Source organism: Ostrea edulis, chromosome 3, assembly GCF_947568905.1.
Source record: "Ostrea edulis chromosome 3, xbOstEdul1.1, whole genome shotgun sequence".
In the NCBI taxonomy this organism is placed as follows: Eukaryota; Metazoa; Mollusca; class Bivalvia; order Ostreida; family Ostreidae; genus Ostrea; species Ostrea edulis.
This window is the reverse complement of record NC_079166.1, coordinates 66,085,749-66,099,673: the sequence shown is the minus strand read 5'-3', so window position 1 is coordinate 66,099,673 and position 13,925 is coordinate 66,085,749. Positions and strand designations below refer to the sequence as shown.

General features: G+C 34.6%; 2 protein-coding genes across 2 annotated transcripts; one reads left to right on the top strand and one right to left on the bottom strand.

The window, feature by feature from the left end:
* Nucleotides 1–1,936: 1,936 nt before the first annotated feature.
* On the bottom strand, nt 1,937–7,956 carry LOC125676315 (uncharacterized). The gene is made up of 5 exons (XM_048914198.2): nt 7,908–7,956; nt 7,207–7,685; nt 6,684–6,774; nt 3,588–3,817; nt 1,937–1,963 (listed from the first exon to the last, which is right to left on the bottom strand). Exons 1-5 carry the CDS (start codon nt 7,954–7,956, stop codon nt 1,937–1,939), a joined length of 876 nt encoding a protein of 291 aa, XP_048770155.2.
* A 248-nt stretch (nt 7,957–8,204) lies between these two features.
* On the top strand, nt 8,205–12,052 carry LOC125675804 (brevican core protein-like). The gene is made up of 9 exons (XM_048913607.2): nt 8,205–8,373; nt 8,565–8,612; nt 8,749–8,805; nt 9,271–9,399; nt 9,637–9,780; nt 10,552–10,772; nt 11,197–11,287; nt 11,501–11,730; nt 12,026–12,052. The coding sequence occupies exons 1-9, from the start codon at nt 8,262–8,264 to the stop codon at nt 12,050–12,052; spliced, it is 1,059 nt and encodes a 352-aa protein (XP_048769564.2). The 5' UTR covers nt 8,205–8,261.
* Nucleotides 12,053–13,925: the final 1,873 nt, after the last annotated feature.

The following is a 13,925-nucleotide window of genomic DNA, read 5'->3' as shown; positions in this document are numbered from 1 at the left end:
TTCTCGTTGCAATTTTAACGTCGGGCTCCTTAGACTGAAAAAGTCGGAAGTAGATTCCACAACGTCTTTAGAATGAGTCGCACGTGCTTTTCCATTCAGATCTTCCATCAATACATCCATAGCGTCTCATTCGAAGGTCCGCCCCATTTAGGCGCCCCTTACGACAAGCAAGGGATACTGAGAACCTTTTCTAACAGATTTCCACGAATTTGTTCTAGAAGAATGTATTGGTTGAAATGCTTCTCTTTTCCAATTGCATATATTGACAACTATATAAATTTACCACACAATTGTTTTGATAATTGTGTCATACAATTAGTAAGAGAATTGTCATAGTATAACTTTATTATGACCATGTCATCAGGAAATATGTTTAATGGGTCCGTTGAAATAACAGATAGCCTTTTTGGTAATTAAAAATTATTTCCCCTGTTCACTAAACAAGGAGAGAAAACATTCATATCTAGCGATCAGTCATTAAAAAAAATGTTTTATTGAACATCAATCTGATTCTGCGCAAACGTATTCGGAAAGATGCTAGAGTTCCTCATTGACCATCTTCGTAATCTTTGGTGACAGTCTGTTAGAATTCCCATGGACATGAATTGTGCTATTTTGTTAGCTTACATGTTTTTATATTCTTCAGAGGTAGAATTTACTCAAAAGCTTCTACATAAGAAAAAAAAAGCTCTTGGTGTGACCTTCAGCTCGACATTTAGATATATCGACAACGGTTTATCTACATATATTAGCAATAATCATATTCAATTTTCATTCTGATGTCGAATTGATATATCCCAGTGAACTCGAAATAAAAGACACAACAGAGTATCCCACATCTGTTTTGTATTGAGATATTTTTTGAAGGGCAACAATTCAACTTTATGACAAACGGGATGCGTTCAGCTTCTCCACCGTCAATATCCCATATTTATGTAGCAATATTCCATTATCACCTACATATGGTGTTTATATCTCTCATCTGATTGGATGCGCATGAGCTTGTTTTGCTTATGATCAGTTTTTAAATCCAAGCAGACTGCTGACAAATTGGTGTTACAGGGGTTTCAACAGTCTTGTTTAAAGTCAGCATTTCGCAAAATCTCATGGTCGTTATAACTAATACATTATTGAGTTAAATGTTTAAATGCAGTCTGACGTGTTTCATACCAATTGTTAAGTCGTTTTGGCACACTGATTCTGACGACGGCTAACTCCGTTTACCTGATCAAGATATAGTGCTCACGGCGGGTGTGACTGGTCAACAGGGGATGATTACTCCTCCTAGACACCTGATCCAGCTCTGGTGTGTCCAGGGGTCCGTGTTTAGACTACGTTTAATTCTGTATTCCTTATGTTCCGAGATTGATCACTTTTCGTTATCTACACCTTTTCATGTTGATATCAGAAATACATTTCATTTTATGTCATGTATGACCCTGTCTTATCAGGCGTATCATGATACGATATAAAATGTGTCTTTTCTCTGACAGGTCTCTGAACTATGCGAATGGGTGAAATTCCGAAGGCCAGGGAACAAATTCAAAGGCAACGAGAGCGAAACTACTATTGCTCATTCGCTTTAAAACTTTGCTCACTCACTCCTTCAGAATGTCGCCCCTTTACTTCATCTTGTAATGAAGATTTAATATATATGGTCATTTGTCGGTGAAGATTTCTTCTAGGTAAGTCAACAATACTCTTTTCGGAAGAGAAGTCTCATAGAAAATATATAATTACATATTCAGTTTTAAACATAAAATAAAACATTTATCTTATTCTATATAATTCGAAATCGATCCATTAGATCTCGTGACCTTGTGCGTAGTAACCAGAATATTATTTATAAATAGAAATACGACACAATTCACAAACGTGGAACATTTCCTTTTATGACAACAAATCTAGTGTACACTCCCTTTTATGTTGTCCTTTCTTAAAATGTACACGAGCAAGTCTCTTTCTGAAAAAAAATATGAAAAATACAATGTTGAGAAATTGTAAAAGAAAACATTTGTCTGCTGTGAAAGTCGATTTTGGCAAAAGTAATGACTGGATTTAACCATTATAAAAAGCAATGACTGGATTTATCCATTATAAAAGTAATTACTGGATTTAAACATTATAAAAGTGATCACTGGATTTAAACATTATAAAAGTAATTACTGGATTTAACCATTATAAAAGTAATTACTGGATTTAAACATTATAAAAGCAATTACTGGATTTAAACATTATAAAAGTAATGACTGGATTTAACCATTATAAAAGCAATGACTGGATTTAAACATTATAAAAGCAATGACTGGATTTAGCCATTATAAAAGTAATGACATGATTTAACCATTATAAAAGCAATGACTGGATTTAACCATTATAAAAGTAATGACTGGATTTAACCATTATAAAAGCAATGACTGGATTTAGCCATTATAAAAGTAATGACATGATTTAACCATTATAAAAGCAATGACTGGATTTAACCATTATAAAAGTAATGACATGATTTAACCATTATAAAAGTAATGACTGGATTTAACCATTATAAAAGTATTGACTGGATTTAACCATTATAAAAGCAATGACTGGATTTAGCCATTATAAAAGTAATGACATGATTTAACCATTATAAAAGCAATGACTGGATTTAACCATTATAAAAGTAATGACATGATTTAACCATTATAAAAGCAATGACTGGATTTAGCCATTATAAAAGTAATGACATGATTTAACCATTATAAAAGCAATGACTGGATTTAACCATTATAAAAGTAATGACATGATTTAACCATTATAAAAGCAATGACTGGATTTAGCCATTATAAAAGTAATGGCATGATTTAACCATTATAAAAGCAATGACTGGATTTAACCATTATAAAAGTATAACTGGATTTAACCATTATAAAAGTAATGACCGGATTTAACCATTATAAAAGTAATGACTGGATTTAACCATTATAAAAGTAATGAATGGATTTTACCATTATAAAAATATTGACTGGATTTAAACATTATGAAAATAATGACTTGATTTAACTATCATACAAATAGTGACTGGATTTAACCATTATGAAAATAGTGACTGGATTTAACCATTGTAAATGTAAAGGCTGGATTTAACCATTATAAAAGTAGTGACTGGATTGAACCATTATAAAAGTTAAAACTAATGACTGGATTGAATCATTATAAATGTAATGAATGCATTTAACCATTACAAAATTAAAACTGGATTTAACCAATATAAACTTAATGACTGGATTAAACACATTATAAGCTTAATGACTGGATTAAACACATTATAAACTTAATGACTGGATTAAACACAATATAAACTTAATGACTGGATCTAACCGTTACAAACATCCATTATCAAGTTTATTTTTTCATTCTTATTTACATCTAGAAAATATCGATTTTCAAAGCATGTGATTTCTATATCTTAAAAGGAAATCGATGGAATACAAATCCTCTACAGAAAGAAATACATGTACTTTATCTTGATATCCTCACTATTTCAATGAATACACCAATACTTTGTGCTGCCATACCATGAAACTCCATCTCTCCATCTTACTTACCAGCTTAATCTTGCAAACGTAATAGTTTCTCTGAGAACAGCTCTCCACGTGCCAATGAAAGTGGTAAGTCTTCCAGAAGATACCGCATAAGTTATCGCCTGTCTTCTTATAAACTGGCTCGTATCCGAACCAATCAAATCCAAGGTTTTGTTTCCCTGAAAACCCCCAGTACCAATTGTGTTTCGTTGGATATAAAACTGTGTTTAGCCCCATCCATGCTCCTCGTATTACTACAAGCATGATTGATTGATTGATAGATAGATTGATTGATTGATTAACATGACACAACTTAGTTTTCTTGGAATTTCACACCAGAGAAATTTGATATGGATAAAAAGTGAAGGATACGTTTTGAAAATGAAAACTTTCAAATTTACTTTATTTAGTCAAAAAATGCAGTGTTAGTAGGGGAAAGTATGGGGGAGATAAAAACCCTGCTGAACTCGAACCCACGATCCACATATCAGCAGTGCACACATTAATTGACTGACTTACCCAGCTAGGCAAAAAAACCACAATAAAACGGATAAAAGAATAAAGAAATCTCGCCAACTTCCCATATTTATGTAGCAACATTTCATTATCACCTGCATATGCTGTTTATATCTCTCAACTAATTCGATACACAAGAGCTTGTTCTGGGTATAGTCAGTTTTTAAATCGAGGTAAGCTACTGACAAACAAGTTGATGGTACAGGGATTTCAACAGTCTCGATTGAAGTCAGCATTTCGCAAATTCTATGGTCGTTATAACGATCTAGTTCGTCAATACAACCTCGCATTGGGTCAAATGCTGTCTGACGTGTTTCATACCGATTGTTAAGCCGTTCTTGACACACTGATTTTGACTGCGGATAACTCCGTTTACCTGATCAGGATATGGGGCTCACGGCGGGTGTGACCGGTCAACAGGGGATGCTTACTCCTCCTAGGCACCTGATCCCACCTCTGGTGTGTCCAGGGGTCCGTGTTTGCCCAACTATCTATTTTGTATTGCTTGTAGGAGTTATGAGATTGATCACTGTTCGTTATCTTCACCTTGCATCTTTGTGTCAAATGCTGTCTGACGTGTTTCATACCGATTGTTAGGTCGTTTTTGGCAAACTGATTTTAACTACGGATTACTCCGTGTACCCGATCAAGGTATAGGGCTCGCGGCGGATGTGTCCGGTCGACAGGGGATTCTTACTCCTCATAAGCACCTGATCCCACCTCTGGTATATCCTGGGGTCCATGTTTGTCCAACCTTTATTTTGTATTCCTTATAGGAGTTATGAGATTGATCACTGTTGGTCATCTTCACCTTTCACAAATATTACTGATATTCATATTTCCATACATGTTTTAAACGAACTTATCAATTATGACATTGTGTTAGATTTATTCCTCCTCGAATTCAATTACCTTTCATGATGAAATGTAAATGAAACTTGATTTTCATCCCCAGCTTATCCATATTTTCAAATATGACGTCACAGAGTTGGTAACAATATAGATTTTCGAAGAGAAAGTTAAACAAGGTTCACCAGTCACATTGTTTTCAAATATATTCATACATAATCAATCTACATTACTACCAAAGTTCATCCCGAAATTCCGTACACTTCCCAAGATATGCATAAATGAATTCGGAAAAATACTTATTTTTTGGTCGACTTTTAGCTGGGTCTTGCCACTATACGACTAAACAGAATGTTTGAGTATTGCAACAAGCCATTACATAGAATGTACAGCGTTAGATATCATTTCTAAGCTGAATTTCGTACCCCTATTCATGAACTGAAGGCCATAATATCTCCAAGTGACTGAAAATTATTAAACCGTCTGCATTTTCACTTATCACAGCCATTTTGACCGGTGCCACTAACTACCCAAATTAAAATAATTATTATAAATCGTCAAACACCTGTGTTATTGTGGTTTGGATAAAAATAGACATAATAAGACATTTGCATCTTTATAAAGACTTGTTATTAGCATACTTTATGTACTATAATGATCTAAAATTGATACAAAATTAGTATTTGAGTCTCTAAATCGTTATGGTCTTTTCATCCTTTTTAGGTTATTAGCTGTACTGATCAAAATTGCCCCTTCGCTTTCTCTTGTGATGAAGATTTAATATGCCCCTAGGCCCATGATTAGGGAAAACGTCATCATGCTAGGAAGCTTCCACGTACGTTTCATCTTTTCTGGACCTATGGTCCTTAAAAAGATCTAAAATGCTCAAATTCGTTTCTCTTTTTGTCTTTCTTTTCTTCCTTTTTTCCTTTTTTATTTGCTTTTCTTAATCATCTTCGCTTGGAAATGGATATGACACTTCATTTGAACAAAACTGAACAGAATATACTCTGAGCCAAGAGTGGTTGAAATTGACCCGGTGGTTCTGGAGAAGAAGATGAAATAATGAAACAACTCCGATGACAACTCCGACAGACAACGAACACATTTTGATCTTTGACTTTGGTCTTTGGCTCAGGTGAGGTAAAATGTCAACATTTCAAATAGTTTTAGAAAAGAAACCATGCATACGGGTCGTATATGTCGACCAAGAATACTCTCATCTATTTGTAATATTGTGATATGACAATGAAGATGCCTTAATTTGATCATACAGCAGACCATAATTTCCAATCAAATATGCTTAGAAAAGTGATGATATTTGGCCACCTGAACGAAAGTGGCGAGAAACGCTTATATATGCAACATTGTACAAAATAAAGTATATTTTTCAACTCCATACCGGCAATGGTGACGTCTTCATATGAGTAAAAAAGTCTCAAGCGGGACGTTAAACAATACACAACCAACCAACCTTAAGAACACTTTAATACAAACACTTCCATTATTTACGTACAATAATGTAGCTTGAAATGAACCTTATGTATCAGTATCGTGCCAACACCTCGGTTTTAAGGTTTCATCGGAGAGACCCTTAACTTTCTCTTCTACGGGCAAGCGCGTGTTTCTATTAAGTTAACGCTTCAGCATACCTCGTGAATCAAGTCCGGTTCTCTCGCACACAAGGTGGTTAATATTACTATAATGTAGCATATATTTAATAATGGGAAATTACGATATTATCTCAATACATACTTTTATATGCCTTTAGCTGATTAATGATGTACGTGTTTTCATGAGAACTTTCCACCGTTGCCAGGAAACCTCCCAAACTGAAACATTTCATCTGTAAAATAAAGTTCACGTAACGTGAGAAAAAATACCAGTGAGGGGATTATTTACTAATTGAATGTTTTAAATACTGGCATTTTTATTATACATTCATATACTTATAGTATATTCTTCTTTACTGAACCCCTCCTGTCCCACAACAATTCGAATACTGAGTAAACTCACGACAATTTAAATACTAAAAAAACCACAATAATGCAAATACTAAAAACGTAGCACTGCTATTTTGCCATGAAATCAGAATCATAAAGGGTTCCAAAGTAAATTAGATTGAATGTTCATTAAATTCTAATCTTGATGACATTTGATCAAATCAATTCTAACTACCTTTAACACCTAGATTTATATTTAGGTATGCTTAAAAACTGTTCTTTATATCGTTAAACGTACTTAGCAGGTCTAAATTAACTGGTATGATCACACTTACAGATGCCAGATACCAATTCAATCGATCTCTGCTGAACAAATAACAGTTCCCATCGTACTTGTGCCAATATGGAGGACAGTCACCCTTTTTAAAATGATCGTCTTCATATTTGAATATCTTGTACTCTCCAACAATGGTATAGTCCTTTGGGGTGTGATCCACTACCTTACTGTATGTGGTATTTGTTGACTTGCTTGAATTTGTAGTTCTATTGTCATTTGAGAGCGATGTGTCGGCCAGAATATGCACATGAATGGCAGGTTTTGTTCCTGGTGTCTTTGCCTTGATCTTTGTGGTGGTCACCTTGGTTTTGGAGGCCTTTGCATCTTTTGAAGTTGATGGCGTCTTTGGATTCGAGTCTGGCTTCTTTACAAGTTGACTTGCTTTAGAAGGAGCAGTCTTCGCATGCTTAACTGTTGTGTTTCCTTTCGTGGAAAGTTTAGGCTTTGGTACATTGATAGTCTTTGATGGACTGCATTCTGTTTAAAAATATTATTTGTAGAAGTAATAAATTTTATTTGCGAAATGTTTTAAAATCACAAAGCTATCATTATCAAAAACAAAAAGCATTTCACTATATCCAATACACTTATACATGATGAACGGATTGAAATTATAGCAAAAATACGCATGAATTAAAACAAAAACGGCCAAATATAAACCAGAAAAATATCTTAAGGATACTCAACAAAGTATTTTACCTTCAATGACGGCAAAAGAAAGAACCAGAAGAATAAATGGCCACCTCATATTTATGCTCGATACTAATTTGTTATTTTGTTGGTAGATATTCCGACAGGGTGATATTCCTGCATAAATTTTTTCTACAATATCGACGCCCTAAAGATGTAATTTTATGAGTGAGTTGAGGCATGTCTTCACGTGAACTTGGTATGCTTGAACAGGTTAAGGGGCGGAACAGCTTCAACATTGACACGGACTTTCTGGTCCCGCAATAAAATCTACTTGTAGAAACACGAGTAAATATAGTACAGAAATAGTAACATCTGATAGTATAAGCATTTTTAAACAGCGAGTATATGTAGATTTATCAAATGAGGTGTGTTAGTAGGTATATAAAAGTCACTGCAGGCACAGTAAAACCACAACCAAACTCTACAATGAACCCTATTTTCTTGATAGGCATTGTGGCTGTCGGACTCGCCAGTAAGTGAAATCAATCTTGATTTACAATAGTCCATTTTACACTATAGTTGTGAAATCATCTCCTTTTTGCGAAAATGATTTTGCGGTTGCTTTTTTCTTCTTCTTTTAACATAATCGGTGCCCATTTGTATCAAATTGTGTTTCAAAATTTGCCATTGAAAGCTGAAATATTCCTGTTTGTTACTCTGCAGGCGCCCAGTATGGGATGGACGATTTCGATTCTGGTTTTGGAGGCGGCGGTAAATAGTCATCTATGATATACATTCCAGTACCGAACAAGAATTAATGATTGTTGTATTGATGTAAACAATGTTTAAATTATACTTATTGGATTTTTTTTCATTGCACATTGTATTTTGAACGCCTATTTTGCAGGTGGAGCGGCGTCTTGTAAGAACACACAATTCTGGAATGGAGAATCCTGCGTATCTCGTATGGTTTATTTTTACCTTTTTATCTATCTATATCATTTTTTTTTTTTTTTTTGTTAGACAGACGATAGAAATAAAATAAATTAATTAATGATTCTAAACCCGAGAAGCAAAACATACTTACATAAATATTTCACTGTGGAACAAATTAATCAAAGTGCGTTTACATTGAGAAGCTGTGATCTTGAAGCATACCCTCAGTACAGGCTTTCCCTCAGTACACACTCAGCATTTTTTCTTTAAATGATACATTTTATATGCAGTCCACTGTATCGTCACGTTGATATCCAAACCAAGTCGGCACCTTTCCGGTTTAAATCTAAAACAAACGTATTCTACAATAAATTAACAAACACATAACTGGAATGCTCAATTTTCGAATACAATGCTTTCGCTTACATTTCTTCTGTATTTTCCATATTGAATGATTGGATAAGTCAGATTACCTCATTTTATCCTTTGTCAGAACTTTCCTATGGCGGGGAATGTGCATTGGCTGCCTACAAAGGTCACGTGTGCGGAAGTACACTTCGGTGTAAAAAGAAGTGTATCTGTTCTCCTGGATATTTCTGGAACGGAAAAACTTGTCACAAGTGTAAGGCGTCTATTGTGAAGTGTACTGGGAATTCATAATCTTATAATTTAACATCAGGAAATGAATATTAGTGCAAGGAATACAAGATAGAAAAAACACTACGAATATTTGTATTCATAAAATACCGAATATATCTATTAAAAAAAAACAAATTACGTTGATATGTTACTAAAGTTTCCCTCTTTGAAATCTGCATTGTGTAGTAAGTTGCTAAATTGCTGACTGATTTTTCTTTAGATTTAGGAAACGGTGGTAAATGTAATGGGTATGTCGGTTACAAAGGCCGAGTGTGTCTCGGAAACCTCCGCTGTATGAAGGGTGTGTGTGGATGCAAATCACCATTTGTCTGGACAGGAACTAAGTGTGGACCCATACCAAAACGTGAGTTTCATCCAGAGCCATTTTATAAAGCACATTAACGCACCTGTAATATAAATTAACGCACCTGTAATACAATTGTTTTATTTTCAAATGCTCATAATAATGACCTCTTTAACGTCCACAGTACTAATTTAATATCAAGAAATGCTCTTTAGAATATGTGTATTATAATGAAGGACTTGTGACTGTTCGTCTCGGGAAGGACGTGTTTCTCCATACTCTTGACCTTCGTTCAAATTTCCAGGAAGATGTTCTTCTTCCCTTTATTCTATTCTACTGACACAACATATCATCTCAACTAACCACACTTTTTTTTTAACCTTAAACACTCGTTCATCAAAACACTACATACATGTAGATACTGTTTTAAAGGTAATTATAAATAATCATGTTGATGAGAAATACATAAATCATGTAATTATTTACATCTGCAGTAGCTGTTGAACGTGATTAATTAAGTCGCGTTGTAATGACCGTATCCAATTCCCTTTCATGGAATATCATTGCCTTGCTCAGTTTTGAAATACTTGAGTTTTCAGAGAAAAACATCCCAAATATATTCATGTCGTACACATCAGATTCGAGATCATGCACATGCATACCTGCTACACCACTTTATTATTGCTACCAATTCATTTTCGTTGTTAAAATAGTGAAAATAAAGACTCCAGCGAAAATAAAATAGGCATAAGGTTTTGATACTGTAGAAATATAAGAGATGAATTGAAGGGTACAGAAAATTACTAAGGAGCAGCATTTTATATATTTCAGTCCCGGGTTCTAACTACAACGAACCATCTTATGGCGGGCCATCTTTAGGTGGTTCAATGGGAGGTGGTCACCATGCCGGATATGGCGCCGCCCCACAATACAGCAAATTTGGGTACGCAGCAGCTAAGGTTGTGGCTGGACAATGTCCTTATGGGTGGAGTCTGTACCACGGAAGCTGTTACTATTTCAGCAGAGACCAGTTGTCATGGTGGCAGGCAGAGGTATTGTTTTCGATGAGGATTTAGAATGATTATTGAAACGTTTTTCCTTCTTTTCAATATTCCGTTTGAGAGTTTTTCACTCATTTAGGGACATGTAGGTGAAGATGTCCATAAAAAGGTGGATATATTACAGAACTGTACGAAAATAAGAGAGTGAACGATCCGCATTAGAGTCAAAATAATCAGTACATAATGTGTCTAAAAATCGTCTTACATTTACAAGGTCATAGGTCATTTTAAATCTTCCAGCATTCAATTTCTATCACTGAATGGCTTTGCACTGCATTACATGTGTATCCTTTTAACCTGCAGTTTTGGTTTAGTAGACTAGATTCTGCATGATGTTTTTGTAACAGTTGGTTGTTTTTCATGCATAGTACTTCTAATAGTATTTACTAATTTACTTGGCTTTACTATTTTAAAGATGAAATGTGCTAGTCAGGGAGGATTCCTCGTCATGATCGACGCAGCTCATGAAAACACGTTTATACGGCGCTATCTCGCTGAATACAGAAGTAAGAAGATATGAAGACTTTCATATATCAAACATCTAAATATGAGAAATTTTCGACATGAAATGGATTGGTGACATTTATTCTTTCGTATATAATTATTATGTTTATACATACATCATAAATATACAAATATCAAAAGCAAACATCATGAAGTAACTATTGAGAATGCCGTTAGTCATAGTACATGTATATTCATTTTGTAAAATCTTACAGTAACCGGCGGCGCCTGGATGGGTTTGAATGATTGCCTGTTTCCCAACAAACACCGATGGATCTGGGGCTTTAGCAAGAAGCGATGTCACAAATTTGACTGGTACGGACAGGAACCAGTTTACCATGCCAAAGGTGACTGGAATTGCGGTGCATTCTGGGAATCTTATCAATATCACTGGCATGTTGATAGCTGTGCGAAGAGAAATTACTATGTCTGCGAAATGAAATTGGTATGGGTTTACAATTTCACTCTATCAGTAGTATTATGATTCTAGCATAACTGTATTTACAAACACGTGTATTCATCTGAATTTTAGCTTTTAATAGTATAAACCATATCATTTATTTGACTAAATCTCTTAAATTGAGCTAATTATTTAACTTTAAATATTCTTATTTACAACGGCTATAAAGTACATGTGTAAGATGTGTTTGAAAGGGAAATTCATGAGAGTATCCAACTCTTTCAGAATTGTATCGATTGCATTATATGGTATTCAAAGCATTTCATTCTACACCTTTCAGGGCAAACCTTGCAGATGCCAGTATTAAATCCTGTAATGTTATTTTCTATATTAAATATGGACACTTTCTTACAAGAGTTATTTATTCAGTATGTATTTTCATGGAATGCTCTTTAGAATAGTATAATGTTATGAGATTGATCACTGTTCGTTATCTTCACCTTTCATAATAGAGGAACTGATCACTCGGGAGATACATTTTTTCTCCATACCCTTGCCCTCCCTTGAAGGTAGATAAATAAGGTGATAAATTTCATAAATTCTTTAGAGATACGAAATCCATAACAGAGCAAACATGGACTACTAGATGTTGTATCAGGTGCCTAGGTGGAGTAAGCATTCCCTGTCGACCGATCACATCCAAAATAAACCCCTTTTTCTCGATCGGTAGTAATCCTCAGTCAAAATCAATATGGAAAGAATGGTATGAAACGTACGATATATTCTACAGTGACGTTGCAATTGAATGCATTATAATGAAGATTTTAGCTTAACAACAAATAACACAATCTTGGGAAATCAGACAAGCATTGATTCCTTTGGATTACAACAATTCGTTTTGCTCATCTCAAACTATAGCTTTGATACATGTACATGTATAAGTAAAGGACGTTATATAAAGTCACCACGTACAGCACAGGTACGTAAGAACGGGTTTGAGCAGAACTACCTATAGGAGATCCCCCCCCCCCTGTTCTTTCTATTCCATTTGCTTGTCAAGAATTTTCAGGCAATTGTGAAGTTAGCGTCATTTCCAATCCCCAACCCCCATATTGATAAAACGCTAGTACGTTCCTGCAACACGAATGTCGTGAAAACTCTGTATAATCGTTCTGAGTGTCGCCTGGAGACCATGACTTGACTTTATTTATTTGTGAGTTTAGTCAGCTTTCTTCAGCAACCACTTAGTGATACATTGTCGAACATTAAACTATATGCACGGTGTTATCACAGAATTCAATGCCCTAGTGAATTTGCTTCGAACTCGACTTCACATTATCTGCCTCTTGACGAGTGGAATGCTTTTGCCATATGCATGCAAAAAAAAATATCGGAAGAAATGCGATCAAAGTTCTCTGTTATCTAATTCTAAGAAATTCCTATTATGTAACACCATACAACACTAAAAGCCATGTTTGCATGTAAATTAAATTTGTACATACATGTATTTCTATACAAATAAAATCCTTTGGGAGCAGCCCACACTAGTATTACATAAGGCTTTTTTATTCTTCCTACGTGCACACTAGGAAAAGCGACTCACACGTTATCCACGCATATTCCTCTTTGTTGGAATAGCATGCATATGTAGTGCGATACTCATACGAAATATCACATATGCAAATATAATGCCAATTTAGTTGCATATTATACATGCTAAAACATGCCAATTTTATGCAAAAAATAGTTTGTATCATATTTTATCATATATAATAGTTTTCGGTTATCGTCAACAAATCTTATAAAACATAATTTTGTACATTTTTCTTGTTTTACACACATAAAATTGATAACGTCAGTTAATATTATCAGTTTCTGTCAACTTCATTTACTATCCCAATCGTGCTCTAAATCACACATTATATATCTCTGATTGTAACCACCATATGTCACTGATGTTCGCATTACACGACCGATCACGTCCAGATGACTTCCCTGCAATAGTTTTCATGGAAACTATGTGAATATCCTACGGCTCACTTTTCGTCTTCTTCTCATGCGAAATATTCGCGTGAAATTCATGCGAATTTCACATGAAAATCACGCGAGTCACTTTTCCTTTCCATATCATCTACTCTGCATCATTTTAAGAAGTTGAGCAATATCAAGATCATATTATCTATTTATGCGTCCTCTGTAAAGTAATACAGGTACTTACATTGTCAATGTAAACCTTTGTT